This window comes from Gasterosteus aculeatus, chromosome X (genome assembly GCF_964276395.1).
Source record: "Gasterosteus aculeatus chromosome X, fGasAcu3.hap1.1, whole genome shotgun sequence".
Classification (NCBI taxonomy): domain Eukaryota; kingdom Metazoa; phylum Chordata; class Actinopteri; order Perciformes; family Gasterosteidae; genus Gasterosteus; species Gasterosteus aculeatus.
In genome coordinates this window covers 19,275,382-19,302,708 of record NC_135698.1, presented here as the reverse complement: position 1 = coordinate 19,302,708, position 27,327 = coordinate 19,275,382, and the positions used below count along the sequence as shown (strand labels likewise).

General features: G+C 47.8%; 1 protein-coding gene across 1 annotated transcript; it reads left to right on the top strand.

Annotated features, from left to right (window-relative positions):
• Positions 1-9,981: 9,981 nt before the first annotated feature.
• Positions 9,982-26,651, top strand: smad6b (SMAD family member 6b). The gene is made up of 4 exons (XM_040162093.2): positions 9,982-11,471; positions 13,195-13,251; positions 13,616-13,693; positions 25,743-26,651. Exons 1-4 carry the CDS (start codon positions 10,673-10,675, stop codon positions 26,282-26,284), a joined length of 1,476 nt encoding a protein of 491 aa, XP_040018027.1. The 5' UTR covers positions 9,982-10,672; the 3' UTR covers positions 26,285-26,651.
• The last annotated feature ends 676 nt before the right edge of the window (positions 26,652-27,327 follow it).

Here is a 27,327-nt window from a genome sequence, read left to right as displayed (position 1 = left end):
ACGATCCAAGACGAAAGACAATGACGCGACAAGTGACACAAGAGACACATGGCTTAAATACACAAGGGAGGTGCAGGTGATTGGACACAGGTGGAAACTATTAGACGAACACAGGGGATGACGAGACAAGGCAGGAAGTGAAGTTACCCGGGGACACGAGTGGCAGAAAACTACAAAATAAGACAGGAAGTGAACCACACCGTGACAGTACCCCCCCCTTAAGGGCCGAATTCCAGACGGCCAACACTAGAGCGAACAAGGGGTGGGTGGGGAGGGAAACCAGAGACGTTGGTCGGACCACCCTGGAAACTCTGGGGGTCGGCCCGGCGGGCGGCCAGACGAACGGGGAGCCTCTGGGGGTCGGCCCGGCGGGCGGTCACCAATCCGGCTCCGGAGCGGCGACTGCAGGGCACGGAACGTCTCTAGAATGGCAGACTCGGAGACACGGGAAACGTCTGGGGTAGTCGTCGTCGGCAGCTCGGGGACACGGGAAACGTCCGGGTTAGTAGTCGTCGTCGGCAGCTCGGGGACACGGGAAACGTCCGGGTTAGTAGTCGTCGTCGGCAGCTCGGGGACACGGGAAACGTCCGGGGTAGTAGTCGTCGTCGGCAGCTCGGGGACACGGGAAACGTCCGGGGTAGTAGTCGTCGTCGGCAGCTCGGGGACACGGGAAACGTCCGGGTTAGTAGTCGTCGTCGGCAGCTCGGGGACACGGGAAACGTCCGGGGTAGTAGTCGTCGTCGGCAGCTCGGGGACACGGGAAACGTCCGGGGTAGTAGTCGTCGTCGGCAGCTCGGGGACACGGGAAACGTCCGTGGTTGTAGTCGTCGTCGGCAGCTCGGGGACACGGGAAACGTCCGGGGTAGTAGTCGTCGTCCGCAGCTCGGGGACACGGAACACCTCCGTAGTGAGGTCCAGCTCGGGGACACGGAACACCTCCGCAGTGAGGTCCAGCTCGGGGACACGGAACACCTCCGCAGTCTGCTCCAGCTCGGGGACACGGAACACCTCCGCAGTCTGCTCCAGCTCGGGGACACGGAACACCTCCGCAGTCTGCTCCAGCTCGGGGACACGGAACACCTCCGCAGTCTGCTCCAGCTCGGGAACACGGAACACCTCCGCAGTCTGCTCCAGCTCGGGGACACGGAACACCTCCGCAGTCTGCTCCAGCTCGGGGACATGGAACAACTCCGCAGTCTGCGGCGGCTCAGCCCCCCCCATAACCCACCCCGTAGCCCCCCCCTCAAGGGCCGGATCCCAGACGGCCCTCAAATCACCAACGGGAGGGTGGGAGAGGACCATGGGATGGGAGGGAGGGAGCCTGAGTCTCGGAGCGGGGACTGGGGGCGTCGGGGTCATGAGTCTCGGAGCGGGGACTGGGGGCGTCGGGGGCATGGAGCGTGGGGCCGGTACTGGTCGGGTCGGGGGCATGGAGCGTGGGGCCGGTACTGGTCGGGTCGGGGGCATGGAGCGTGGGGCCGGTACTGGTCGGGTCGGGGGCATGGAGCGTGGGGCCGGTACTGGTCGGGTCGGGGGCATGGAGCGTGGGGCCGGTACTGGTCGGGTCGGGGGCATGGGTGAGAGTCGGGCCGGCCCAGCGGGAACGGGAGAACGCTGCGGCGGCCCAGCGGGAACGGGAGATTGCTGCGGCGGCCCAGCGGGAACGGGAGATCGCTGCGGCGGCCCAGCGGGAACGGGAGATCGCTGCGGCGGCCCAGCGGGAACGGGAGATCGCTGCGGCGGCCCAGCGGGAACGGGAGATCGCTTCTTCCGCTTGCTCCTCCTAGGGTTAAGGAGGTCCCGGAGCTCGAGGCAGGCGAGCTGATAGCTCCTGGGACCAAAAACACAGTTTGTTTTCCGCTGCCAGAAGGGACTCCTTACGTCCAGGTAGTCCGGACCGTAGTCTGGCAGCGGGTCTGCTGAGCCCTTCTTTGGTCGCGTCATTCTGTCAGGGTAGCTGGGTGGAAGGCAGGACTCAAACGCAGACTTGCGGCAAACAAAAGACTTTAATAGTCACAAGGATCAAAAAAACACCGGAACTGGGGGCAAACGCACACAGGCAAGAGACTACGACGATCCAAGACGAAAGACAATGACGCGACAAGTGACACAAGAGACACATGGCTTAAATACACAAGGGAGGTGCAGGTGATTGGACACAGGTGGAAACTATTAGACGAACACAGGGGATGACGAGACAAGGCAGGAAGTGAAGTTACCCGGGGACACGAGTGGCAGAAAACTACAAAATAAGACAGGAAGTGAACCACACCGTGACAATAAATCCAATCTCTCAATTCTCAACCCTGGATATGTGAGCATATTACATTAAACATCTGTCAGTGACGGGTGTATGCTTTAGTGACAAACTCTTGGGCTCTTAAATTGGGCCTGATGCACATTGCTTTGTGCTTTGTTGTGTGGATTTCCCAAATTTTTCTCAGATTTTCTCAACTTCATAGTCTGCTTTAAACCGGCTCACAAAAATATTTTTTAGCTGTCCGTCGCAAACATGGAGATGTTAGACGGCGTTTTCCTGTCGGGCTGCAGACGTTGTCTGTGTCGCAGGTCGCCGGTCAGGTCCGCGAGCTACACTGTGTGTCTCCTCTGACCACAAGCCAGACAGAGCGGAACTTACACTGTTATTGATGGTGATTTGGCCATACTCATTATCAGCTATGTTGTACTGAGTGGCTCCCACTCTGTACAGGCGGCTTTCTGTCTGACCCGTCTGTGGTGCGCCGAGGTTCTGCTCGGTGGGAGATCTAAATGCTGAGGGTTTGGGGGTCACTCGCCGTCTGCCGCCTCGCTCGGATATCTACATACCATTAACAGCAATGGCCCTGGTGACACGTTCTTCCTGTGCTGGTCTCGCATGAGCTCCTTTGCTTCGGCTGGAGGAGCCCGTGGCCCCTGGTCTTTAGGCCTCTGTCTATTTCGGGAGGTCATTTGGAGCCGGACACTCTGTCTCCCCATTACAGCCTGTCTCCTGATACTGCTATCAACTGCCGGCTTCTAACAGGGAGCCAAGCAATTTACTAGAGTGACGCCAAGCCAGGCTGTTATCAGGACCCCAACACCAGATTAGCTGGTGGGTCTTCTAATGAGCATCCTTGAGCAGGGAAATGGGGGGGGGGGGGGGGGACTCACAGAGCACAATAATAACACTATTATCAATGCTCCCGAAAGAACCGGAAATACTCAGCAAAATGCTTCATCTAGTTCATTTCTTAAGTTCACAGATGTACACCAAGTTTAGTGATTGCTGAAGGCGATTGTTTTGCCGACATTTTTCCATACTGCATAATACAAGCAACATTTCCTCATTTAGAATAACAATATACAGTACTTTGAGCTTCGTTTGCATGCGTCCACAGGCAGAGTGGATAAATGACTGCTGCTTGAGGGACAGAATCTCAAACTAGTATTTGTCATTCACCATTTTCCATTCATCAAATTGGGGGAATTTGATGAATGGAATAGCTGCTAATGTACTGAACCCTCAGCATTGGAGAAGGTGTGTTTTCCAGTTTTGATATGATAGACATCTGTCAATGGAACAAGGCAAAGCCAACAGTTTATCTGACACTTGGCAGGTTCAAAAAAATAATGAGTTTGAGTTTGACCTCAACCTGCAAAAACTCCGGTCCCCGCCATGCAGTGTGGGGACTGCGTTTTAAACTGGACTCTGTGGCCTGCCCAACCCTAGTCTCTAGTAAATTAAGTTAAAAAATCATAAAACATGTCTGTGCAGGCGTGATGTCATGGCAGACTATGGATTTTAAGAGGTTTAGATTTACTAGCATTTGGAAAGCCTTAAAAAGTACAGTTATTCCTCAGCCCCTCCCGACTTTATTAAATATATAGAGCCACTGTTGGAAGATTGAAGTTTGTTGTTCTCAAAACATCATGCTTTTCTTTGTCAAATTTAAACATGGATGGAAATATTGATCGTATGAATATAACATTTTCCACGGCATTTGCATTTGGATGTTTGGCCAATGTGGGAGTGTGATATCTTCACGAGGTGTGAAAATGTGCTTTCTGCCAGTTTGCTTTGGCTCCAGTACTCGGCTCACGGAACAGTACTTTCATTTTGACTCTGCTTGTATAAAGAGCCCCAGGCAGTCCAAGATGAAATTTAAAAATGCATTAGGAACATTTAGACAGTTTAAACGAACTGAGTGCAAGTATTCAGCTCATAATAATTCGGTGGTAGTTACGATTTTATAATTGCAGTCGACGCTTCTTTACTGTCGGTAAAATTGTAGCAGCATATTATAAATACATCACATCAGCTATGGTTTGATGCATTTCAACCCTTATCAAAAATCCTCCTCAGCTCCAAAGCTCTGCTAAGTGGAGCGGGGCGGGTGGGCTGCGGACCATGGAGAGGATTGTGTGCTTATCATGTTATGCTCATGTGGCTGGTTGGGACTCCGTCCCCCAGACTTTAGTCGAAGTTTGTATTTGTAGTCTTTGAGGTGTGGATTAGCGGGAGTGTCGAGTCAGGCCCAGGCGATGGCCCAGGAGGTCATCCCGGAGAGGGGCCCGAGTAAGCAGGCTCCAGTGCTGCTGAATGGGCCGATAATGGCCTGGATCACAAGGAATGTGCTCGTGGAGCCTCGCTACTGACAGCCGGCCCCTGGGGACACAAATTACTCTGACTGATACGAAAAGAAGATGACAAAAACAATGCCTCCGGCGCTGTCTCCCCGGACTCCTTGTCTCCAACTCAGCTAAATGAATCAAATTGCCTCCAATTAAAGATTTAACCACGCTTCTCCCCCTTTGGCTCTTGGAATTCTACTCCCTCATGTTTCATGATGTGAGACACTTTATATAAATGTTGTAATGTTTATACAATCATTTTCCAATCACCTTTCCTGTGTAGAGAAAGGCTTATACAACGTGGTTTGTGTGTTGGGTTGTGGTTAGGGGTGATTGGGTTGGTTGATCTTGATAAGAGCGTATGGTCTTTAGGTAGTTTTTAAGCTGGATGTTCTTATACAGCTAACATATCTAGAGAGCAAATCTTAACTAAACCACACCTCTTAAGTGCCCTTAACTCCTCGAACTGCCACTCATCCATAATTTGGAGATTTTAACCATGTTTCAATCCCTGCAATGCCTTAATCCTCAAGAGCTGTGTCATTCAAGGGTCACTCTCTCCTCACTGCTGCGTATGTGTTGTAAAACACTTTTAATCTCTGTACTTCTTCTGTTTCATTGCATTTAACCACTTTATTAAGTAAACGTTCTCATAAAACTGCTGGTGCGAATTGTTCCTACAGTCAGATTAGGTTGTAATGTAACATGGCCTGTTTTGTGTTAATATTACCAAGCACAATATATTTTAACCCTTGTTCAAATACAACCATGCAATTAACAATAAACTGTCACCACACACAGTTTATTCATCAGAAGAGAACACATTTCACACACATCTAGCTTGAAATCATCAAGACATTTACAACGCTATCAATTCGGGAGTCAGACAGCTGAGATTGCCTTTGTGTAAACAATTCATTAGACCCATATTTCATTACCACAAATTGTTTTAAGGGTTGAGAATGTTCTATTTTAAACCAGTTCCCATAACTAAATGGAGCAGATATACTTTGTATGGCTTGATGCTTGTAATGACACCTTTGACTAAGGTGAAAGTTTCAGCTGCATCACATTGCACATTGGTATGATATACTGTATTTTAATTTTCAGACTTATTTTTGAATCAGAAGCTTGGTTTATATATTTTTTGTGTTAGACATTAAGTAACAATAGTAAGTGAATTAAATCACTAATAATCAACTTCTGGAATTGGGACATAATAGACAGATAAAAATAAAATCTATGTATGTAATAAGGTTGCTCATTTCATCTCCGCCGTGTTTAATACGAGTTGCTCGCCCACTTCGTCTGAACCTTTACCCAGGGGTCTCCAGGGGTGCGTGCGTCTGGACCTTCACAGGCCGAGGGACAGGCCTGTGTGAACAGCTGTGCCCTGTTTTAGATCTGCCTATTCAGTTACCTCTTACTCTTTGAAGAAGTCTTTGCTTACACATGCAGCACACACACATGCAGCACACGTTAGTGTATAAGAGCTCAGATAAGACTCTAGGATGAAAAGTTCAAATGATCAAACTCTGATATCTCAATTTTAAAATGGGCCAGATGGTTTTTGGTGGATTTTTCAAACGCAGATTTTTCAAATGAGAGATTTTCAAAGGTTTTTTGTAAGGGCTTTATTAAATCATTAGTTATAATGTGGCTCTTTGCTGCAGGAGGAGCACATTTTTAATTCATGTAGCGTAGTAATCGTCAAATTTAAAACCCCAAGTTGTTTGTACCACCACAAATTGTTCTACGTATAAGCCATGGTGTTTTTTGTTGCATTGTAACACTTGAGGACATGGTCTCCATGTGGTGCAAAAGACTGTACATTAATTCTGCTCTGCCACAGTATCCCTATGCCTGCTAGCAAGGCACTCGTGTAGTTTGGTTTCACTACGCAACGGAAATCACACAAGGAACATCAACTTGGACTGAAAACCTCAAAAGTCTCCATCTAGTAACTTCTGACAGCCTCTTTTAATGCTGTAATAGTTCTGTGCATCAGTCAGCACTAACAGGAACTAAGTGGGATCTGTTTTGCTACTTTTGTTTTGCTAAAACTAAACTAAACTAAATGAATAATTCAGCATAGTTTGTACCTTTGCCTTTTCAAACATACATTATTTGGTATATACAGAAGCTTGAGGTGCAACAACATTACAGCAGACTATTGTCATTGGAGAGACGCGACACACCACAACCCAACGTGCTGTTCAGCATGTCTGCACAGACCCTCTACATCCGCTGTACCATACTTAATCACATGTTTATTAAAAATGTATAGGCATTGTATAATAACCAATGAAAAGGGAGGAGTCAAACCACCTAAATGTACAACAGATAGTTTGATACTTTTCCATTTAAAGTGATTAGCAACCAAATACTTGCTAGATTTCCATTTAACATTACACATCGTCCTCGTCTACAGCACTACTTTGCTTTGTTAGATCACTAACATTATAAGGCAGCCACTGCAGTTGAAATCTGATATGCATGCTGATGTTAACAGGTGTACTTTTATTTATTTATGCTGGTTGAAAGTGTTTGAAGAACGTTGATTTGTGTTGAGAAAGGAATGCATTGTAGAAAGTAAGGATGGTGTGTGAGAAAAGTGTTCAGAGTAACTTTGACTAACTTGTGGTAGATATTCACACAGGTTCTATAGTTAACTCACAGCCACAGTGACCGAGTCAGGACCCTCTCACGGGGTCACCGGTTCATCTGTGTGTAACGAATGCTGTACCAGATTCAAAGGATCTCATTTGTCTGCATGCTTCTGATGCCTTGCGAATCAGTTCCTGCAGCAGCGGAGCAGAGCAGAGTGCATGAGCTGGCCGGGTTTTCCTTCGACCTAATTGAAAATTGCATGACAATGATTTAAATGAAGCGCTGGTCTGTAATAACAGTTTTCTTTTCCTTGTCTGACATGTGATTGAGTTACAAAGGGGAATGCATTTGCAACAGGTGCCTCTAACACAGTGCAGGCACGAGGGCCTCCATGTCCACCCTCAGTAACCTCCTTCTGCCTGGAAGCCTTGAGGCTGCCAAGGAAACCTGATTCCATTTTGGACACTGGCACACTCTCCTGCGGCGGAGGCAGTGAAACCCTGAAAGCTCCACAGATGTCCCGGGGAAGTGTTTCAGAGAATCCATTACAATTCACATTTCATGGTTTAAAGCTTGTTGGTAATATTTCAAATCCTGAAACAAACATTTTTCAATATTTTCATGATTAATGATTTAACTCGTCGCACATTCAAGGACAATTATTGTTAATTAAATTCAAGTTTCAAATGTTAAGTCACAACTGTGTCATTTGATTTAATATAATTTAGGGAATTACCTGTATGAAAATGGAAATGTCATACGAGTTGTTTTTTGGACCGACGGGAAACGAGTTGAGGTTGTTTTTAGCCAATCATCAGTACGTTTTCTTGAACCATCGCTTCTTGGACCATGTTAAAACATATTGGGGTGTCGCTTTGCATCACTACTTTCAAATCCAGGATATTCTAACTTTTACCAGGCTAAATTAAATGAACATGTAGACAATATTGTCCTATATGTTCAATATGTTTAATTAACAGTTTGGTTATGTTTCTATTGCAAAAATTGTAAAAAGAAATGTGGAAAAACCTGCATTGAGCACACTGCATGTGCCTGCAGTAGTGTGCAGAGTCCTTTGTTTACCGTTTACCCTGATGGAACAAGAAACGGGAGATAAGGTAGAGACACACTTGTAGAGACGTAAGTGAAGAAGAATTCATCTGTTGTGTCCATTCGCTGCATATAAAATAAGGACACAAATACACATTCTATACATAATTAATGGAGTTCATTACATGCACCTTAAGACAAATACTTAAGGTGCGTTTACATAACTTAACAACACTAAAAATTGCATGTTTGGAAGAATATAAATAAATGGAGTAATTGGGCTAAGACAGACGTCACCACAACGGCCATTGGTTCAAATGTCACCGTTACTATTAGCTACCTCAATTGTTCATCATTTTCTGGTCTTGAATGTAATGAAACCAAACAAATGAATATTATGTTGTGTGAATACGAACCCAACCATACTGGAGATTTAGGGTGATAGGGGCCACTTTACCTCCGCTCCTTGATGGACCTCCACGGCTGAGCTCAGAAGGATGAGCGAAGCTCCAACGTCACCTTCAGGAAGAGTCGGTCACGTGTTCTCAGCAGTTTGAATAATGAAAATATTCTATTGTTGGGGAAACATTAACCACAAAGAGACGGCACGACGCAGATGGACTGTGGCTTTCTGAACTTTTATCTGCTGTTATGGTTAAATTGCTGTTCAAAAAGCTTAGACAAGTCAGGTTCTCCAGCTTCCTCATGCAAGTTAGGTTCAATGTGAACTCTAAATAACCTGCAGATATGAACGTAAGCGTAGTTTCTGTCTCTATATGATTGTCCGGGGGTCTACGCGGCCTCTCGCCCAAAGTCAGCAGGGATCGTCTTCAGCCCCCTGTGACCCTGAAAAGCACAAAGCAGTTCAAAATACTCACGCTAATAATTGAATGTACGTGTAGTATGTTGTTGCCACCAGCTTCATCTCTCATGAATGCAATCAGCCCCCCCCAGGAGCGTACGACGCTTGGGAGCTCCTTATAGTGCCAAATATCAACACGTGTCAAAACTGAGTCTGCATCAGTTTGTCCTCCAAAGACAACTGACAACGGTATTTTAACAGTCCAAATCAGATATTTCAAACCCTTGACAATCGCAACGGCATCCCGTTTTCTTTATTAATTTGATTCCTTTTCAAAAGTGACTGTGTTCCTATTATACCACAGTCCTATCGAACATACATTTCAATTGGAGACCCTTGTTGGTTGTGAGGTTGGTAAGACAGTTGGGTTTAAATGTTATGTCTTTCGTCCTTCACTAAATTCACAGCATCTGAAATTATGTATTTTTTTGTTTTATTTTTTTTAAAGCAGGAGGGGGGGGGGGGGAGCTTTTTAATGGGGATTTAAAAAAAACCAACACATCACCCTTGCATGACGGTTCCTCAGTTGTTTTTTCCTCCAATTATCGCGCAGATGTAAATACGTTTTCATAAGTTTAAGTTAAAAAGTCGAGGTGGGTGTTTCGCCTTTAAGAGTTAAGAAACTTGAAACCTTGTTTGCGCAACAATCAGTGCAGCTCACAGCCGCCAAAGTGTCTAGACTAGCACATGATGGTAGTCAGCCAATGGCTCCACCGCTCTCCTCGGGGGCCCCGCGTGTGTTTGCGCGCGCGCGCGTCTGTACGCGTGAGAGTGTGCGCGCGCGTGCGTGCGTGTGTGTGTGTGTGTGTGTGAGGAAGCGGGGGAGAGAAAAAAGAAAAAGGAAAAGGGAGAAGGAAGGGACCCGGGCTGCAGTTTGCTTTTAGACCCGAGGAGAGAAGCAGCAGCGCGATTCATTCCCGGATTCTTCCTCTTCGTGTCGTTTCTGCTCCCGTGGATATTTTGTTGGGATTGTAAAAAAAAAAAAAAAAAAAAAGTCCCCTCACAAGAAGACGACAAGGATCCCGATTTGTAGTTTTCTTGGAATTAAACCTCGTGCTGTTCGTGCCGGTGTAGAAAGTATTTCTGAGCGCGTTGCAAGTCCGAAAACTGTTTCAGTGCGCGAGTTGCCGTCTTTGCTTGGCGGCTCCTGGTTTGGGGATTATGTCTCTAAGAACATTATGTGATGCCATTATGTGTGTTACCGTTCTCCTTCGTCCGTAACAAACATTTAGTCACTCAGTCACGCTGCGACCCTGGATGATAAATCACCATTTCACGGCACATTCTGCTCGGCGAATGCATTTTCACCGGAATCCCGCGGTGCATTTATTGCGCGATTTTGCCGTTTTAAATGCAACAAAACAACCTTCCCTCTAATGTTGCGCCTTTGCCACAAATGCTCGTCAATTGGCTGTGCATGCGTTGCACGGCATTTCACAGAGGTTAATGGTTTTTTTTTTGCAATGACCGCAGAGGTGTCTGTAACATTCGGATATCCGTGCAAGAATAAAACCCACATATAGATTTTCAAGTTGTCGTATGTTCAGGACGAAACGCTCAGGTCTCGTGCGGCGACTCTGGAGAAGCCGTTTGATCCCAGATAGAGAAGGGGAAGATGGAAATGGCGCAACTAGTGAGCGCGGTCGGGACGATCTGTTCGGAAACAACCCAGAGAAAATCCCCAAAAGGGAGCTCACACCGATGACCCCTAGCGGGTCTCCCGGAGGGGACTTAGGGGGCGTGTGCGCCCGGAGCCCCGCGGAGAGCGGCGGCTTGTGGGTCGCGTCGGACCGCGATGGGGCTGCGGTGTGCGCCCAGGAGCAGGGGAGCCCCCGCTGCGCGCGGGACAGAGAGTGCCGGACAGTGACGTGCTGCTTGTTTCAAGACCGGGACCACTCCGAGCTCACGGGTCCGGAGACGGCTCAGGGCACCGCGGATCCGGGGACGTGTCACTTCGTGTTGAGGAGCCTCCGGCCGCGGGATAGCGGCTCTCCCGAGGCGCAGGAGGCGATGCCGCGCTCGGTGTTGGAGCAAGAACTGAAATCAGCCACATACTCTCTTTTAAAAAGGCTCAAGGAAAGGGCGCTGGATACCTTGCTGGAGGCGGTGGAGTCCAGAGGAGGGATGCCGAGCGACTGCGTTATGATCCCCCGCACGGAGCTGAGGCTGGGCGGCCATGTGGCTTCCCCACAGCTGCTGGTGTGCAAACTGTACCGCTGGTCCGACCTGCAGCTCTCCGCGCAGCTCAAGCCGCTCTGTGAGTGTAGGAGCTTCGGGGCGCTGGACGGTCCAACGTTATGCTGCAACCCCTATCACTACAGCCGGCTGTGTGGGCCAGGTGAGGGCGTCTAAAGTGTGTTCATGCGGCACCTCGCAGTCTCATCTGGCTCCATAAACGCATGCTTTCTCCATTGCTCTTCTTGGACTATTCTGTTCTTGACCACAGTTTTGTAGACTTATTACCTTTGCCTGTGGACATATGAACGTGCAAGTAAATGCTGCAAATATATATATATATATAGAGCTGGGCGAATTGTGTCCTTCTACCTAAGTTCTATTTAAATGACTAAAACTATCACATTAACATAGATTCAATTGTCAAGATCCCAAAACTGTTGAAGGCCTTGAAATATGCACAGAAAATATTTCACGATCCCCATGTTTGATTTGTGTGGTGTCGTTGGGGTTGCTTTCATACTGAGTGATTACTTAGTGATAACTCAAGTCATCCTCGTGGCAAGGTGACGAATAATGAAATCATTATGAGCTAAGGCCCATTTAATTCTTATGTTTTTCTGATCTTAAATAATTAGTATATTCAGAAGAAAGGAGAACACATTGCTTTGTTTTAATAGGTCGGTTTGAAAGTTGTATTAGAACAGTTCGGCGTACTCCAGAGCATTGCTCATGCAAGCCTTTTATACGAAGGACTACGTCTGTCCTTATGGCTGTTCTAGTATTACGCATTTCACAAATTCCCATACAACATAAAGTACATCATCAGTGTGTCTGAATACTTCAGTGTGATTGTCGTCACGGACATTTTCAGATATTATCTATGTTGGCTGCAGGTCTGTCGCCAGGTAGACTGAACTATCAACAGAGTATAACATGACAGTAAAGACTCAATCAGAGGTCTGGACCCGGTGGCTGAGATCCGTTTGGTTGTTGCGGTCGGGTATTAAGCTTCACAATCAATGAGCTATCTATGGCAGAACTTCCCTGACCTACATTAAACAGACTCAGGTTTGGCAGGGGGGGGGGGGTGGGCGATCCTGTGATTTGGCAACCCGTAAATGCAAGGCCACTCGACCCCACTGACTCCGGAGAGGGAGAGGGCCACACACCCCATATTGGGGACTGAGGCTCGTAGTAGACATATCTCACATGCGCTCATGCGTGGCTCGACAGAGTTGGTATTTCTTTCATGCTATTCAAGAAAGGGGGGGGGGGGGGGCTTTGAATAAAACCGTATTAAGTGTTTTTTCACAAATGACGAAAAGCAACAGATACGCTTTGATTTTTGAATAATATGAATAGAAACTACCTCGGTTATGGTCGTATGTAATAGTTTTTAAAGAATAAAACAATGTATAATGTGTTATGGAGAGCTTGGATTGAGGCGGGTGAAAACAATTTTCTTTTATTTTGCCGAGCATTATAGTTTTTTTTAGATGAGATCAGTTTCACGTTGCTCACTAAAAGCCCCTTTTGTCCTTAGGAGGTCCCATCATGCTATTTAGGTGAAGGAGTGGTGATAATATACAGTTTGCATACTACTGGCGCCAGACTGACTAGCTGTGCATCTGAGTGACTGAGTTCAAATCCCAGCAATTACTGCCGCCACTCTTAAAGGACCCGCCGCTATTATGCTTTTCTCCTTCCCCCTTTTCTCTGCAGGAGAGGTCACCGCACGCCTTCTTTGTGCTTTCTTTCACTTGCGAGTTATTTTCTTAATTTCTCCTCTGTTTGTTGGATTAAAGAACAAAGTGTTTAGTTAAAACGCAGATGTGTTCCTCCCTTTTTGTTATTTTACTGACGTGAATTGTTTGGTGTTGCAGAGTCGCCCCCACCTCCTTATTCACGGCTTTCCCCGAATGAAGAACACAAGCCACTGGGTGAGTGCTGCACTTGGCGCTTGTGTTTTATTCTCACTGTTTCGTCTGAATTCTGCTGCTCACGTCGATCCAATGTGTTATGATTTCTAACCACGTGGTTGTTGAATTGTACAGACTTGATTTATTGTGTTTTTTTTACCCATCATTTCAGATCGTATGAGCGCACACAGTCTTTTGTTAAAGCTTTGGTTTAACAGGAAGGAAAGACAGAATGAAAGCGATGTGGAAAATGTTAATGGATTTAATTGGTTACAGTTGCTGGCAAACGGCATGGTAGCTTTAAGATGAGACGTAGGGCAGAATAAGAAACTTTTCCTCATTCAAATGAAGAAGCACAAATCCTTTCTGTTTTGTGTCCCCACAGATCTGTCAGACTCCACATTGTCTTACACTGAAACTGAGGCCGCCAGCTCACCAAATGTAACACCAGGGGAATTCTCAGGTGGGGGTCTCCCAATGTCTATTCCTGATTTTATGAATAATTAGCAGAAGCACTCTGTAAATGCTGTGTAGTAATTTGTCACACAGGTTGGTGCGTTTTTCTGTTGTTTTCTGGGACCTTCGTATTGAAGAAAGTAGGCGGCATTCATTTTTCGGTTCTGACTTTGTGTGTTTCTCCATACAGTAAATATCAGTGAGTATGGTAGATACTAAAGTATCTATCAACCTAAACGTATTCACGTTTTGACTTGATTTTGGACGTACCTGTAAGCAGCTGTTCAAAGTCAAAGGGCCCCTCATAGTGACTCATTAACTAGCTTGAATGAAGAGTGACCTTCTATAGAAACATCGCTCAAAAAAGTTCTCTCACTTTGTCAAGTGAAAATATCAAAAAGATTAAAAGGGATGTTTGATGATAGAATCATCCGCAGGATAGAAAGAGATTAGGGGCTTTGCGTTTTCCCTGAAGTTTAATTTGAATTGATAGAGTAATAAAGGTCATAGACAGATGTTCATTTGTAATTACCAGATGTGTCTTCCATACTGATGTGTTTACATGTCTGTGCTTTTAATCACTGGTACGATCTGAGAATCAACATATCATCACAGAGCTATACGACAGATCTACCGTCACTTTGTTTAGTACTCCATTCCTCTTATGATTAGAAGAAGAAGGTACAGATTGTACTACAGCACTCTACTCTGCATAGCTTCTAAGTGTAACTGGCGGAATATGCAAACCCGGGGATGGTCATTTCATTTCTACGTTGCACTTTATTACTCCTCATTGAGAGCCAGTACAAACAGACAGACCTTTAAAGATAAAGGCTTCATTGTAAGTGGTGCAGAGGTTCAGGGGGCGTGTGCATCGGCCTCCCCTCCTCTGTTTTTCTTTTCAGAAATATTTGAGTGGGATCAAACGGTAATAAGATCCGAGTCAGAAACACGCACAAGCACACAAAGCCGTGCACATGCGTGTGTGCATGCACTCGCACATACAACTCCAGCAAGCCTGGCTGGAAGTGGGCTGCAGGGAGGGGTGGGTTCAGGGAATGGGGCCACACCAAAGGAAGCGAGTAGAAACGGTCCTGTCCTCTGACGTGAAACACTCCCTTCTCAGGGCATTGACTAAGCATGCTTCCCCCTTCATATTCGGCCCACGTACAGTGTCATGTGGACGGGGAGTCAGAGCCTTCCTTTTTGGACTTGCGGGGAACAACGTTTTCTGTTAAAGCGTCCCGCTCGGCGGCTCAGACGCCCGGACTCCGAGCAGTTGACATGGCTACCTGGCAGCGAAGTATTCAGTCAGCGAGGGACCCCCTCCTCCCAACACATGCTGTCACCACCTCAGCATGGCCCGGCGACACTCCCTGAGTCAACAAACGAGGGGCTTGTCAGAGCGCGCACCGCAATTCCTCAGAGACTGCGGCGAGGAGGGAAGATCTAGACACGCTAGGCTTTGGTTTCTTCCAACCGCGTCGCTTCACGTGAAGGCCATTCGGGTTCGCGCTGCATTGGCTGGGACACACGCTGCAACTTGGACTGGGGAGGCGGAATGACCAGTTTTCTGCAGGGTGGTAGTTTAGCATGCTGTGAGCTAAATTATGCATCCAGTTTGTCTCTGATTACTGTGTGTTGCCTTTGGACCATATGATGGGCCTTTGGTTTTGGATGCAAAAGAGTGAAACGCCACCATCAGCATCTTGTCAGTGAGACAAATCTCCCTCCACAAGTATTTGCCAATCCCATTCCATCAGTTAGTTCAGCTTTTACACGTAGGCATGTAATGCATGTTGTCAGGTTACCCAGTGTTGACCTGGAGATGACTTTTCCTGTGAATCCCCCTGCAGCTCGGGTAGTGAGTGTCAGTGTGTAACCAGAGTTGTACGGGATCCAGTCTCGTCCCCTCATGGAGCAGGAAAGTAAACCTCTTTAAAAGCGGGTCTGGGGCCCACTTGGTGGATTTACGTACGATACACGCATATATGCATCCATGATGGTTGGATTTAAGCAGATCCCACGCTGTCATCCCTCTAACTGATTCTTGCTGTTGTTAAAGCGCTAAAATGTTCTTATTCATGCAGTCTACAAAAGCTTCCCCGCGTGCACATCACTGCATTTACGCCTCCAGTTACTGTGTGGTCATACAGACATTTGAACCATGCACAGTGTTTTATTTAAGCGTGGCTGTGTGTGGGGGGGGGTGAGGCAGCCCCACCAGGCGCTGGGTGATATCTGTTTACGTCATGAGCGGACCCCGCTTGTGTACCTTAGCACCGTGTGTGTGAGGGAATGTGCCCTCGCACCTGTTTCCTCGCCGCCTGGGCCTCGTGGTGTGGACCTCACTGAAGCCCTTTGAAGCACGTCTCATTGCTTCCTGTATGGCTGTCTGAGGTGGGGGGGGTTTCCCCCCCCTGGACATTCAAACTATTATGTCCGCCACATTGTCCCTGACATTCGGGGCTCTTCATGCTCGTCACGTCTCTGCTGTTAAGCTGCTCTCAATGTGAGGGAGGGAAGCCAAGATGGCTTCACGTTGCTACTTAACCATTTCAGCCTTTGATGATATTCTCATTTAAAGAGCAAGTAAACGCTGGCGTCTGCGTCGACGCACTCGTTTCCATTCATGGTTCTAAAAGTCTCGCGTGTGTTGCAGAGGAATTCACCGCCAGAACAACAAGTGGGGTGACGTGTTTTTGTTGAAGACGACATAGAGAGTCACGTCTATTTATGTATTTATTATAGTCGTTATTGCCCCCTGCATCGACACTGCTGCTTTTCATCGGGGCTCTTGCGTGTCCTTGCGTCTCTCTGAAAACGCAGAAGCATAAACTAGGCTTTAGTGACACTTTTTGGAAACTTTTGGAAACTGTGTGACGGGAGCTTTTGCTCTGTAAGTTGAGCTCCCATAGATTTCATTGTACTTTTATTTTCTTATCCTCTTTTTTTTTTTTGCTTCTTCTTCCTGAGTGGGTGGGAAAGTTGGACCGGAGGAGCGGAAAGATTGAAAGTTGTTAAACGTGGATATTACGGAAGAGGGCATCAGCAGGGAGTCGGGGTTCCCACACAGCAATCACACACTGCGCTCTTCCATCTGCCTGCCTGTCTCGGCAGGAAAGGACAGCGCTGTCTCTCTGGATGTCTCAGCTGCAGACAGGCAGACAGGCCCGGTGTCAGGTCCACTCTGGTATTGACTGATTCTTCCAGGCAGAACAGGGCTGTCAAGAGATAGATGGGCCGGGCCCCGTGTGAGTCACGCAACAGGCTGTTCAAGGAAATGACAGTGTACAATGCGGAGGTGCCACCAAAACGCATCTGCAAAGCTTCTGTTGATATATTGAGTCTTTGTTTCTTCCTCTGGGCCCTAATATACATATATACATACGTGCAGAGAGGTCTGTGTCAGGGAGAGGCCCTAAGTATCAAACTATTCACCCCGTCCGCGTCGGAGACAGTGGGAATTTGTGGAATAATTCAAAGATCTAATCAAGACAAGTCTCTTGAAAGTAGATTCGACTGGACCTGTTTCAGTGAGAAGCATTTGATTCCACTTCTGCTGGGAGTGAACTCAATAGAATATCTACTGTTTGCATCTGAAAATATTTTGGATATATTACATTTGGCTGTGGCTCAGAAGGTCGCGCTCTAATCGGATGATCAGCGGTTCCACTGGTCCACAGGTCGAAGTGTAATTCAGCAAGATCCTCAACCCCAAAACTAACTAATGATCAAGTGGATCTTGAATGGCAACTTCTTCCATCAGGGGATGGATGTGTGAACGAATGGGGTCACAAGCACTGTGAGGGGTCAGACAACGAGAAATTGATTCTAAATTGTGATCCCTTCTGTCTTCACTGTGCTTACAGGATGCTGGGTGACATAATGAAGGTGAAGTTGTTCACAGCACACCCAGATCCCCCGCCAAACGGTTCATTTGTATCTAGTATATTTGATGAGTACTGTGACCCTGCACTGCTCGGACAGAGGTCCGGCCCGATGGAGTGACAGCCGCATCAGCATGTTAGCAATGCCCCCCCCCCCCCCCCCAACCTTGAGGCATGCCCCCGCTCAGTCCCAGCGACCCCAGAGCGAAGCAGCCTGCAGCCTGGCACATGGCCTCAGGTTTCCACCACAGCCCTGAGCCTTCCCAGCGCCTGGCCGCCCACACTCCCTCAGGAACGCCAATGCTCCAGGATACGGGATGTGGAAATAATGTGACTCGAGTGCTTCCCCCCCTGCCTCCCGAAATCAGGTTTTGCGGATTGTTTATTTGAGGGGAAGGAGGCCTCAGACAAACATCCTGCTTTAAAAAAAAAAAAAATCTGCCCGGGTTTTGTAGCAGTGCTGGGCGGTGAATTGCCCCTTTGACGGAGGGAGACTGAAGAATGTTGAAGAGAAGCCCAGCATCTTGGGAAGGGGGGCGGGGCGGGGGGGGGGGGGGGGGGGGGATTTGAGGGGGCTCTCGTCACCCGTTTGTAATGTCCCAGTTTGCAGAGTTCATTTTGGAGCTGGGGGTGGAGGGGTGCAGCCATACATCCTAAGGGGTCTTGTGCTCCATTCTAGTGGTGCGGGGCTTGTAGCGTCAGTCCTTGTCTCAAGTATCCGTTCCTGTCCTGGGAGGCTGGCTTCCGTTTCCCCTTACGTAACACACACACACACACACACATAGAAGAACAGCCATTGATAAGTGCGATAAGGCCGTTTCATTTTCCCTTTCTCAGCATTGTTAGACTCTGGCGGGTCAGAAATCTATTTCAACTTGTATTCTCAGGGGTTATGCCATTGATGAGCCTCAGATTCCTGTCTGTTCATAGATGAATTATTGGTTCACTAGCATCATTTTTTTTTCTGTGTATGAAACGACTTTGCGTGTTTGTATTTCTGTGATTGCAGTGTAGTTTGTTTCAATCTGTCAGCTTGTAACAAGAGTTCCTGGACATTTGATTAAGATCTTTCCCTTTGTGTTTTCCAGGCTTTTAGAGTGTTGTTAAGGCTTTGAGATAGTCTCATGGTGATATCTCCTTAGTGTGCGGCATCGCTGCAACAGAAGAGAAAAGAGTTTGAAGTTAACACGAGAAAGAGAGATACAGGGGGGGGGGGGGGGGTGTCATTCTAATGGGATTTCATCACACAACGTTGAGATTGGCCACACAGGTCCTAGACGTGGTGAGGTAATGTGACCTCTATGTGCACAGTGAAAGCCATGCTAATCTGAAGCAGTACTCGGAGAGGCCTGAAACCTCTTGCATGTCAACAGAAACCCGCCTGCTCGGCTCAACGTTTATCCGTCTCCGCGCCGCCAAACGCGCTCGCGTGTTTGACTAACTCACAGAAAAAGATAAATCTAAAGCCTCACACACACAACTATGAGTATAAGCTCACAATGCTGCACTTGTCATTTGAATTCGCCGAGTTTACTGTGCTCAGGGCGAGCTGGACGTTTCGTTTCAGGGCTTACCGCGCAGACAGAAGGAAATGACAGGAGGTGTGCTCGGGCTATAATTTGTGCCCTGTATTCTACCTCGGCAAACAAAGTGGGTGAGCTAATCTCGTCGTGTGCTCAGGGAGGGCTGCTGTTACCATCTTGTCGTCCTTCGCGCCGCACCGGCCTTCCGCCAATGGCTCCATTCATTCGGCTCAGGGCAAAGGGTTACAGCAACAAATAAAGCGCGTGCGACGCCATTAAAAATGTGTGGAATGTCCAACTGTTAGTTTAGTGTTTTAGTGCGCCTCCTCTCAAGGGTGAACGGGGGGACAATACTCCATTTGAGCGGACCGCTGTAAATGTGCCAGCCTTGCGACGCCTGGCAAGCATTGGTGGAGGAGGTGCCATCTGCAGGTGCTGTTTTTATTTTCTGAGCAATTTGCCGACAATTATGAATCCAGACGCCGGCGTTGGCCAGCTGTGACTTGGGCCTGTGGTGGGATTGGGGGGCGAAAATAGATTCAAGATTTCTTTTCCCTTCCTCCCCAGAGGAGCATTGACAGTTGTGCTGAACCTATAGCTGTCAGTATTTTTAAAACTCAGAATAGCCAGCACATTCCTTGAGCCTCCAGAATGCTGTGTGCGGATTAACTGTAGGGGCCCATGTCGCCTGACATCGCTACGCAAACCTTTTACAGCGGGAGCAAAAGCATAGGAGCTTGTTGTCGATGAGTTGAGCGGTAAAACTCCCAGTGAATGCACACGTGCAAACTTACCTAGATCTACTGGAGTTCTTATCTTCATTCCCGTCCCTCGTCTTAATGCAGGGCCAAGTTTGATAGGCATCATTTGGAGCCTTTCATCCGCTTTCCAAAAGAGGATGTGTATACATACGAGTGCCGGTCCAGCAAAACAACCCCCGATGATATGTTTACAACGGTGTAGTGTCCGATTTTAACCGTAAAATAAAGTTGCCGCAAGTAATAATTATTGCAAGTCCTAAATAAGCTCATTTCAAAATCCTCATTGATAATCTTTCCCTGGGAAAAAATTGTGTTTACTTGTGTTGTACTTATATTTCATTTGTGTGTGGACTGTCTCATTTCAGGGTAGGGTTTAGATTAGAGGTCTGGCTGTAGCTTCCCCCTCCTCCCCTCACTGCGACTGCTAGCACATCATTCACCTGATTGAATCCTGCAATTCCCTTTAGAGGGGGGGGGGACAGTTTGTTTGGGGAGCTGGTGTCTGGATGCCCGCGGTGGAACGGTGTGAGTTACAGCCCAACAACTCTGGTGCCACAGAACACGTTCTCCTCACATAGTCTGATCCGCTGGGCCGGATCGATAGGAAACCGTTGTTTGTGAACGGCGACTTTGTCCATTATGGCCGGTTCGCCTCGCTGCCCCGATGGAAACCAAATACCTGCCTTTTGCCTTAAATTAGTCAGACTAATATAACTCGTAGTAATGGAGTTCCTTTGTAATTGTTCATTTGAAACCAAGCTCTCAACATATCTTGATCATAAAGGCCAGTCAGAGTAAGTTCCCGCCCTCGTTCAACGGCCTTTAATTCATTATTAATCAAATAAAAGTGTAAGAGCCCACCGCTTCTCTCATGTGACGTGTGATTTGGGGGGGGGGGAGACATTTTTGTTGCCAAACGAGACTCTTAAAGGAGAAAGAAAACCCACCTTCTGGATGCACCCCCCCCCCCACCACCACCACCCCCCACCGTCCTAACCAGAGTAGGAAGTTAGGAGGCACGGCGAGGGGAGGAGGTGGGGTTCAGGAATGTGCAGGGTCTCCTCTACTCAAACGCTCCGGCCTTCTCGGCCCCCGGACCTCCCTCACACGCGCGCAAACAAACACGCTGGCGCTCGCACGCACGCACGCACAAACAGAGAGGTCAGAGAGGTCGTACGAGGAGGTGAAAGGGCACAGCCACCCAGCAGGATGTTCACTGAGTGTTTGGCTTGCTGTGCTCTCTCCGACTCCGCTGGCTTTTAAGGCAGCCTGCACACATATTACATCTACAAACATTTTAAACGCCACCGAGGACTCTCCTAGGCCGCACGTGCATCACTAGCATCGCTTACGCTGCGTCGCTCACACATTGCAGAGCTCTGGAGGCAACTTTGAGGAAGCGAGGAGCACGTTTTCCTGCTTCCCTCTGCAAAATAAATAGCTTTTCCCCCCTCAAACCGCTGTCGTCTTAGACGGCTCCTTTGCCTCCTTAGCTTCCTGGGCTTTTTACACCCTCTGGTGTTTATTGATTTAATTCATGGATTTCGTTAGTTATCTGCTATCAATGGTACAGCACTTCCTCCCTCATGGGGTCGTCCAAAAGCAGAAACGGAGAGAAAGTGGAGAGGAAGTGGATGACAATGTAAAGCATTCCCATTGTGACCGGCCGGGGCTCGGTGACTGGATTCATTTTCTGCGGCTCCCACAGTGTTTTCTCCCAGCACATATCTTTTCTCTCTCTCTCTCTCTCTCTCTCTCTCTCACGCTCGCTCTGTCTCAGCAGAGAAAGGCCAGACCTCAGGGAGGAAAATCCATAGACATATAAGAGCAGCTCCAGTGAGCATGTCTGTCTGATGAGGCCGACTTTGATGGCAGCGATAGCCCAGACGCCAGCCTAAATGCGGCCTGCCCAGAGGTTGGAGGAGGCCTGTAGTAACTGCTGTCTGCCCAATTAAAGCCACACCGGACTCTGAACAAGACGAGGCTTTTGCTTTTGTTCCATTTTTATGTTTTGGTTAGGGGGGTGAAGAAAAATGCTAAAAGACAAACGTGGTTAAAATGTTCTCAAAAGTGCACACACACACACACACACACACACACACACACACAGTCACGCACACAAACACGCAGTCCTCTTGCCCGCCTCCTCACCGCCCAGGTCCCCAGCCTATCAGTTTGTTGGTAGATCTAATCCCCCCCCCCCCCCCCCCCCCCAGCTATGCCCCCCCCCCCCCCCCCCCCCCAGAGCATGGTGGGGAGATGTTAGCAAGGGAAGCCGTTGTTTGTCTGCCTGTCCCTGACACACGGCCTCCCATTCATCTCACTCTAAAGCTGCAGAGCTGTGTTTACCCTGGGGCAGCTCCTTTCTGCTTCTCCCCCCCCCCACCATCACCCCCACCCGCCATCCTTTTCATGCTGTCTTTAAGAGCATCACTGGATGATCATCAATCAGGAATCAGGAAACATTTATTGCCAAAATATGTCAGACATACAAGGAATTTGTCTTGGCGGTTGGTGCGTGACAGCAGACAGTGTGACAATAGACAATAAGACTAAAGTAATAAAATAAAATGCTAATGTTATGGGTTAGTAGAATAAGGCTATGGGTTAGTATAAAACAAGAGAATAACGTTAAGAATTTAAAATATTAAAAAAGTTGAAAAATATTAAGCATAAAGTGCACTAGCGAACAAGTGACGAGTGACGACAAAGCATTTCCATTGAAACTCTCAGGCCTCCAGATCTTCCATCTTTCCATGTGCAAACCTTTGGAAAAGTTTTTCTCAGGCATAATTAAGGGTTATGTTAATATCATGTATCTCTCATAACAGAGGAAAAACGGCTCAATAGCAATATTTATCATCAGTATTTGCCTTTCTTTGGTCTAGTAGTTTGATATACCATAATTATCAGTGGGGGAATGTAACAAACTACAATTATTCAATTCCGGTGCCAAAACACAATTTTCATGGGGTGAATGTAGCATACCCGAGTTGTTTTTTGTTTTACGCAATTTAAGATTATCTTTTCAAGCAGAAGAATAATGCTAAATGCTAAACCTTCTCACTGTTTGCTTTCTGAGTTCCAGCGAACTGATGAAAGTCTGTTTGTTATCAGGCCTGATGTCCTGTTTTTGATCCTCCAAATTCCTCCAATCAGACAGAAAAATCATCAATTTCACAAGGTTTCCTCGGAGCTCACGCCTATGTGGCCTTGCTCACCACCGCAAATTTTTTCTGTAGTTGCACCTCTGCAGATTCAGTCAACCAAGGCTCAGTGTCGTAACCTGTTCACTTATTTCATGTCCCTTAAGGGAAAGCCAAACACAGACTTCTCATCACTTATTATACTGCCAACAGCTTTATTCCATGAATTGGTCCAAGCGGCTTCGACAGATCTAACCAGCTCTACCTTTTTTTTAAACAAGGACTTTGGGATCATGGTTATGTAAGGTGTCTCCTCGTGCGGCGTCCTTTGACTCTGACTGACACTAAGAGGAGAGGCTTTTGAGAATAAAATAACAAGAATAACACACGCTACTATTCTAATGGGCAAACTAAGCTGTTAAAAGGTGGCAGGGTTAAATGGATGCAGAGCACCGGTAATTGCTCCCAGGCTGTCGCGGCTCCGCCGACGCGGAGTCGGGCTCTCAGCCGCTGGTGCTTTTGCTGTGGTCACATGGGAGGAAGACACACGCCCTTCCTTCACCGCCTTTTAGGTTTGCTCACGTAATGATCATTAAAGCTGGCCCCATACTCTCTTATACCAATTTGAAAAAGGTAGATAAACATAAACAGACACGTGCAAACATCGCTGAAGGGATCTTGGGGGACGTGGGGGGGGGGGCCGGCAGTGGAGGCTGTAGTTGCCGCGGTGATCTTGTCCAAACAGTCGGCCGGTGGCGACGGATTTGCTCTGTTAAAAAGATCCCAGTGAGTTCCTCTGTCAAGAGCCTTGATCTCAGCACTACCCCCTCAGCCAAAACACGCAAGTTCAGGACCAAACACGCAAACACGCTGGCCCGATTTTCGTCTCCGTCCAAGCACGACACGTGCGCACACAGACGCACGTAGACGCTGGACACAGCAGAGCGACAGGAAAAGGCCTGGCTCGCGGTGTACTCATTGTCTTCTCTCAGGCCTAATGTTTGAGACATTTCTAACCTTTGTCCTTCTCATTCTTCATGCTGCTCCCGGCAGTCTTACTGACTCCCTTTGTTCAAGGCTACGTGTGAAAACTAGACTGTTGACCGAACTGCTTTTGCTTTATTCTTTCCCCATCTAAAAAGAAGGAGACAGTCGCCATTTGGTCTTTTGTGTTTGCGTGTGCAGTTTGAAAGTGAGTTTACCTTGATGTGCGGCCCCCATTTGATCGGAGACAATGGAGGGCCGTAAACGAGTAGAGGCTGAGTTCTTTGTGTGGCCACGCTGAAGTAAAAGCTGAGCTCAGAGTGGAGGAGCTGGAGTGTGGAATTCACTAATGGCACATGCATGTTGGGGCCCCTGAAGAGAGGGGGGGGGGGGGCATTTCAGCCACCAGTGTGTGCGCAAACACACAGAGAGCCTGTCTGCAGCCCCCCCCCCCCCCCCCATCCGCACACATCCCCGTTAACTCACCCTTCTCCTCTCCCTCCACAACAAATTGAGCCTCGTCTCGCCTGTGCAAGTCTGGTCAACGTTTTTGCTAATCTTTGTATAAACTCCCCCAGTGTGGGTCACTCAGCATTTGTTGCTGTGTGGATCTCCGATGCTCCACCTTCAAGGCGTTTGTTAATGGGGCGGGCGGTCATTAAGCCCGACTGAAAGGAAAGAGGCCACAGGCCCAGGCTTTAAATCCTCTGTGCCAATAGGCGCTCTGAAGCAAAATAATGGCATCACTCTGCGTGTGAGTTAATGGGAGCTGATAGCATGAAGGCTGGGGGGGGGGGGTCAGCGGGTCACAGGCTTGTGCTAAGTTGTCAGGGAGCTGAATGCCGTCCCTGGGCCCACAGCAGGGGGAAGAGCGGGGGGCGCAGGGGGACCCTCCGCCTCCCCCTGCGCCCCCCGCTCTGGTGGAATGTGAGGAAGACGGGGAAAGAGGAGAAAAGAGGCACCCTCATCCTGGAGAAGTAAAGGGTGAAGAGACGGATGTGAGATCATGGGGACTCTCTCCTTGTACCACAGACTCTGTGAGCAGTGGAACTGTATGACAGCTTTCAGCAGTGCGGACTGTTCACTGTAGTGAAGATAGAAGTTCACCAAGGGAGCAGTAACTCACTCTGGAGTGCCGAGGGCTGTCACTGGAAAGAGTTCACGGACTGCAGCCATGAAAACTGAATTAGCAAGCTGATTTACTGGACAGAGATGTTAAGAAATGAGGTGCCAACTTTGTTCCCACTGTAAAAAGAAAAACAGTGTGTGGGTTGAAAGCAGACATGCAAAACACTGACTTTTTATCCAGCCGGCACACTGCTGATTTTCGGTACAACCACTGTGTTGAAAGTAAACACAACCTGTTTTATTAAAAAGGTTCACGGTAGGAGCGGTGACTGCTCCCCGCTGTGTGCCGAGCGTTTAGTCGTTACAGTGCCCTCTTGAGGCAGAGGATGAAGCTGCAGGTCTTCAGTTGGACGTAACTACACTCCCCACCCCCAGGATATGTATAGTAGCCTGAGTGCGCGCGTGTACGTGCATGTGTGTCAGTCGGATGTGCATGCAGTTGTATTTATACAAGGCTTGGATTTCAATACAGGGCCTCCTTCAGTATTTATAGTGTGGCCATCTGCTCCGAACAATAAAAAGAGATAGTTAATCCCCTAAAACTGTAGCCTTGGTTTTTACTAGGCCTGTTTGCGTTTGTTTAGGATTTTTTTTTTTTTTAATGACTGTCCTTGTGTCTTCTAGATGCCAGTATGTCGCCTGACGCCCCGAAGCAGAGCCACTGGTGTAACGTGGCGTACTGGGAGCACCGCACGCGCGTGGGTCGCCTCTACACGGTGTACGAGCACTCCGTCAGCATCTTCTACGATCTACCTCAGGGCACGGGCTTTTGCCTGGGCCAGCTCAACCTGGAGCACCGCAGCAGCACAGTGCAGCGCACCAGAGGCAAAATCGGCTACGGCATCCTGCTCAGCAAGGAGCCCGACGGTGTTTGGGCGTACAATCGCAGCGAGCACCCCATATTTGTCAACTCCCCAACCCTGGACGTGCCCAACAGCAGAACTCTGGTGGTGCGGAAGGTTATGCCGGGCTACTCCATCAAGGTGTTTGACTATGAGCGCTCCTTCCTCCTGAGGCACACCACGGAGGTTGACCTCTTGGACGGACCCTATGACCCCAACAGTGTGCGCATCAGCTTTGCTAAGGGCTGGGGCCCCTGCTACTCGAGACAGTTCATCACCTCCTGCCCCTGCTGGCTGGAGATCCTCCTGAACAACCATAGATAACGCAGACGGACCCCACAAACGATCCCAAATATCATCTACCTAGATTTAATATAAAGTTTTATATATTATATGAAATATATATTATACTTGTAAATACGGAGTCATTTTTACAATGTAATTATTTATGTATGGTGCAATGTGTATATGGACAAGAGGAAACAAATGGAAATGCACTTTGACTTATATATATATATTATATATATAAATATATATATAAAGATAAAGAATCTTTCAATACCAACTTGAGAAATTATACAGCAAAATTAGGATGAGCCTGGATCCGGTGTATAGTTTTCATATACTATTAATATCCAGACAAGAAGCTAACACCATTCACACATTGATAATAAAGGATTCGCATAATGAATATATTTGATTGGTCTGTATCATTAGTCCTTTGATAACAAATGTTAATACTCCTCTCTGATTCATTTTCAGGATGTTTTAACAAGGGAATTGATATCTCAAGGTCACCAGTTGTGACTTCCAACCATCACATACCTTCGTAAACCGTCATGTATTATAGTGTAATAAGGTACATTTGAAGTTTACACCCAGCATCAGCCTGGAAGCAGATCCCCAACCGATCTGAGGTGAACTTTGCCAAGCAGAAAATGATCGCAGCAGAAGCATCTATTGCATAGTGTTTATAGCTAGTTTTCCAGACAAGCAAACTCAACTGATCCACATGTCCTTGAGGTCCCGAGGACCCCTTTAGCGAGGACCCCGAGGAGACGCTGCAGTAGTGGACAGTGAAGCAGGAAATGATAAAACCTCTCGGGCCACAGCAGTTGGTTGATCGCTGTGAAGGTCTTCCTACACACACCGCCGGTCCCGCAGCCAGGTCGTCTCACAATGCGCGTTGCTATAACTGATCGGGGGGGGACGCGGCACCCTGGAAGCCGCCACACTGATACTGGAATGTATACAGAGAAACCAAGAAGTTTTACAAGCCTACTGGAATCTTAAAAACTTCAGCCAAGGTGGATGTGGTTTCGCTGGCTTCCTTCATAATTGCTGGTGTAGGGTTGTCAGATTGGCGG

Coding starts and splice junctions, on each gene's coding strand:
- smad6b (XM_040162093.2), top strand. CDS start 10,673: ATGTTCAGGACGAAACGCTCAGGTCTCGTGCGGCGACTCTGGAGAAGC. Junction 11,472..13,194: donor CAGCCGGCTGTGTGGGCCAG/GTGAGGGCGTCT, acceptor TTGGTGTTGCAG/AGTCGCCCCCACCTCCTTAT. Junction 13,252..13,615: donor TGAAGAACACAAGCCACTGG/GTGAGTGCTGCA, acceptor GTGTCCCCACAG/ATCTGTCAGACTCCACATTG.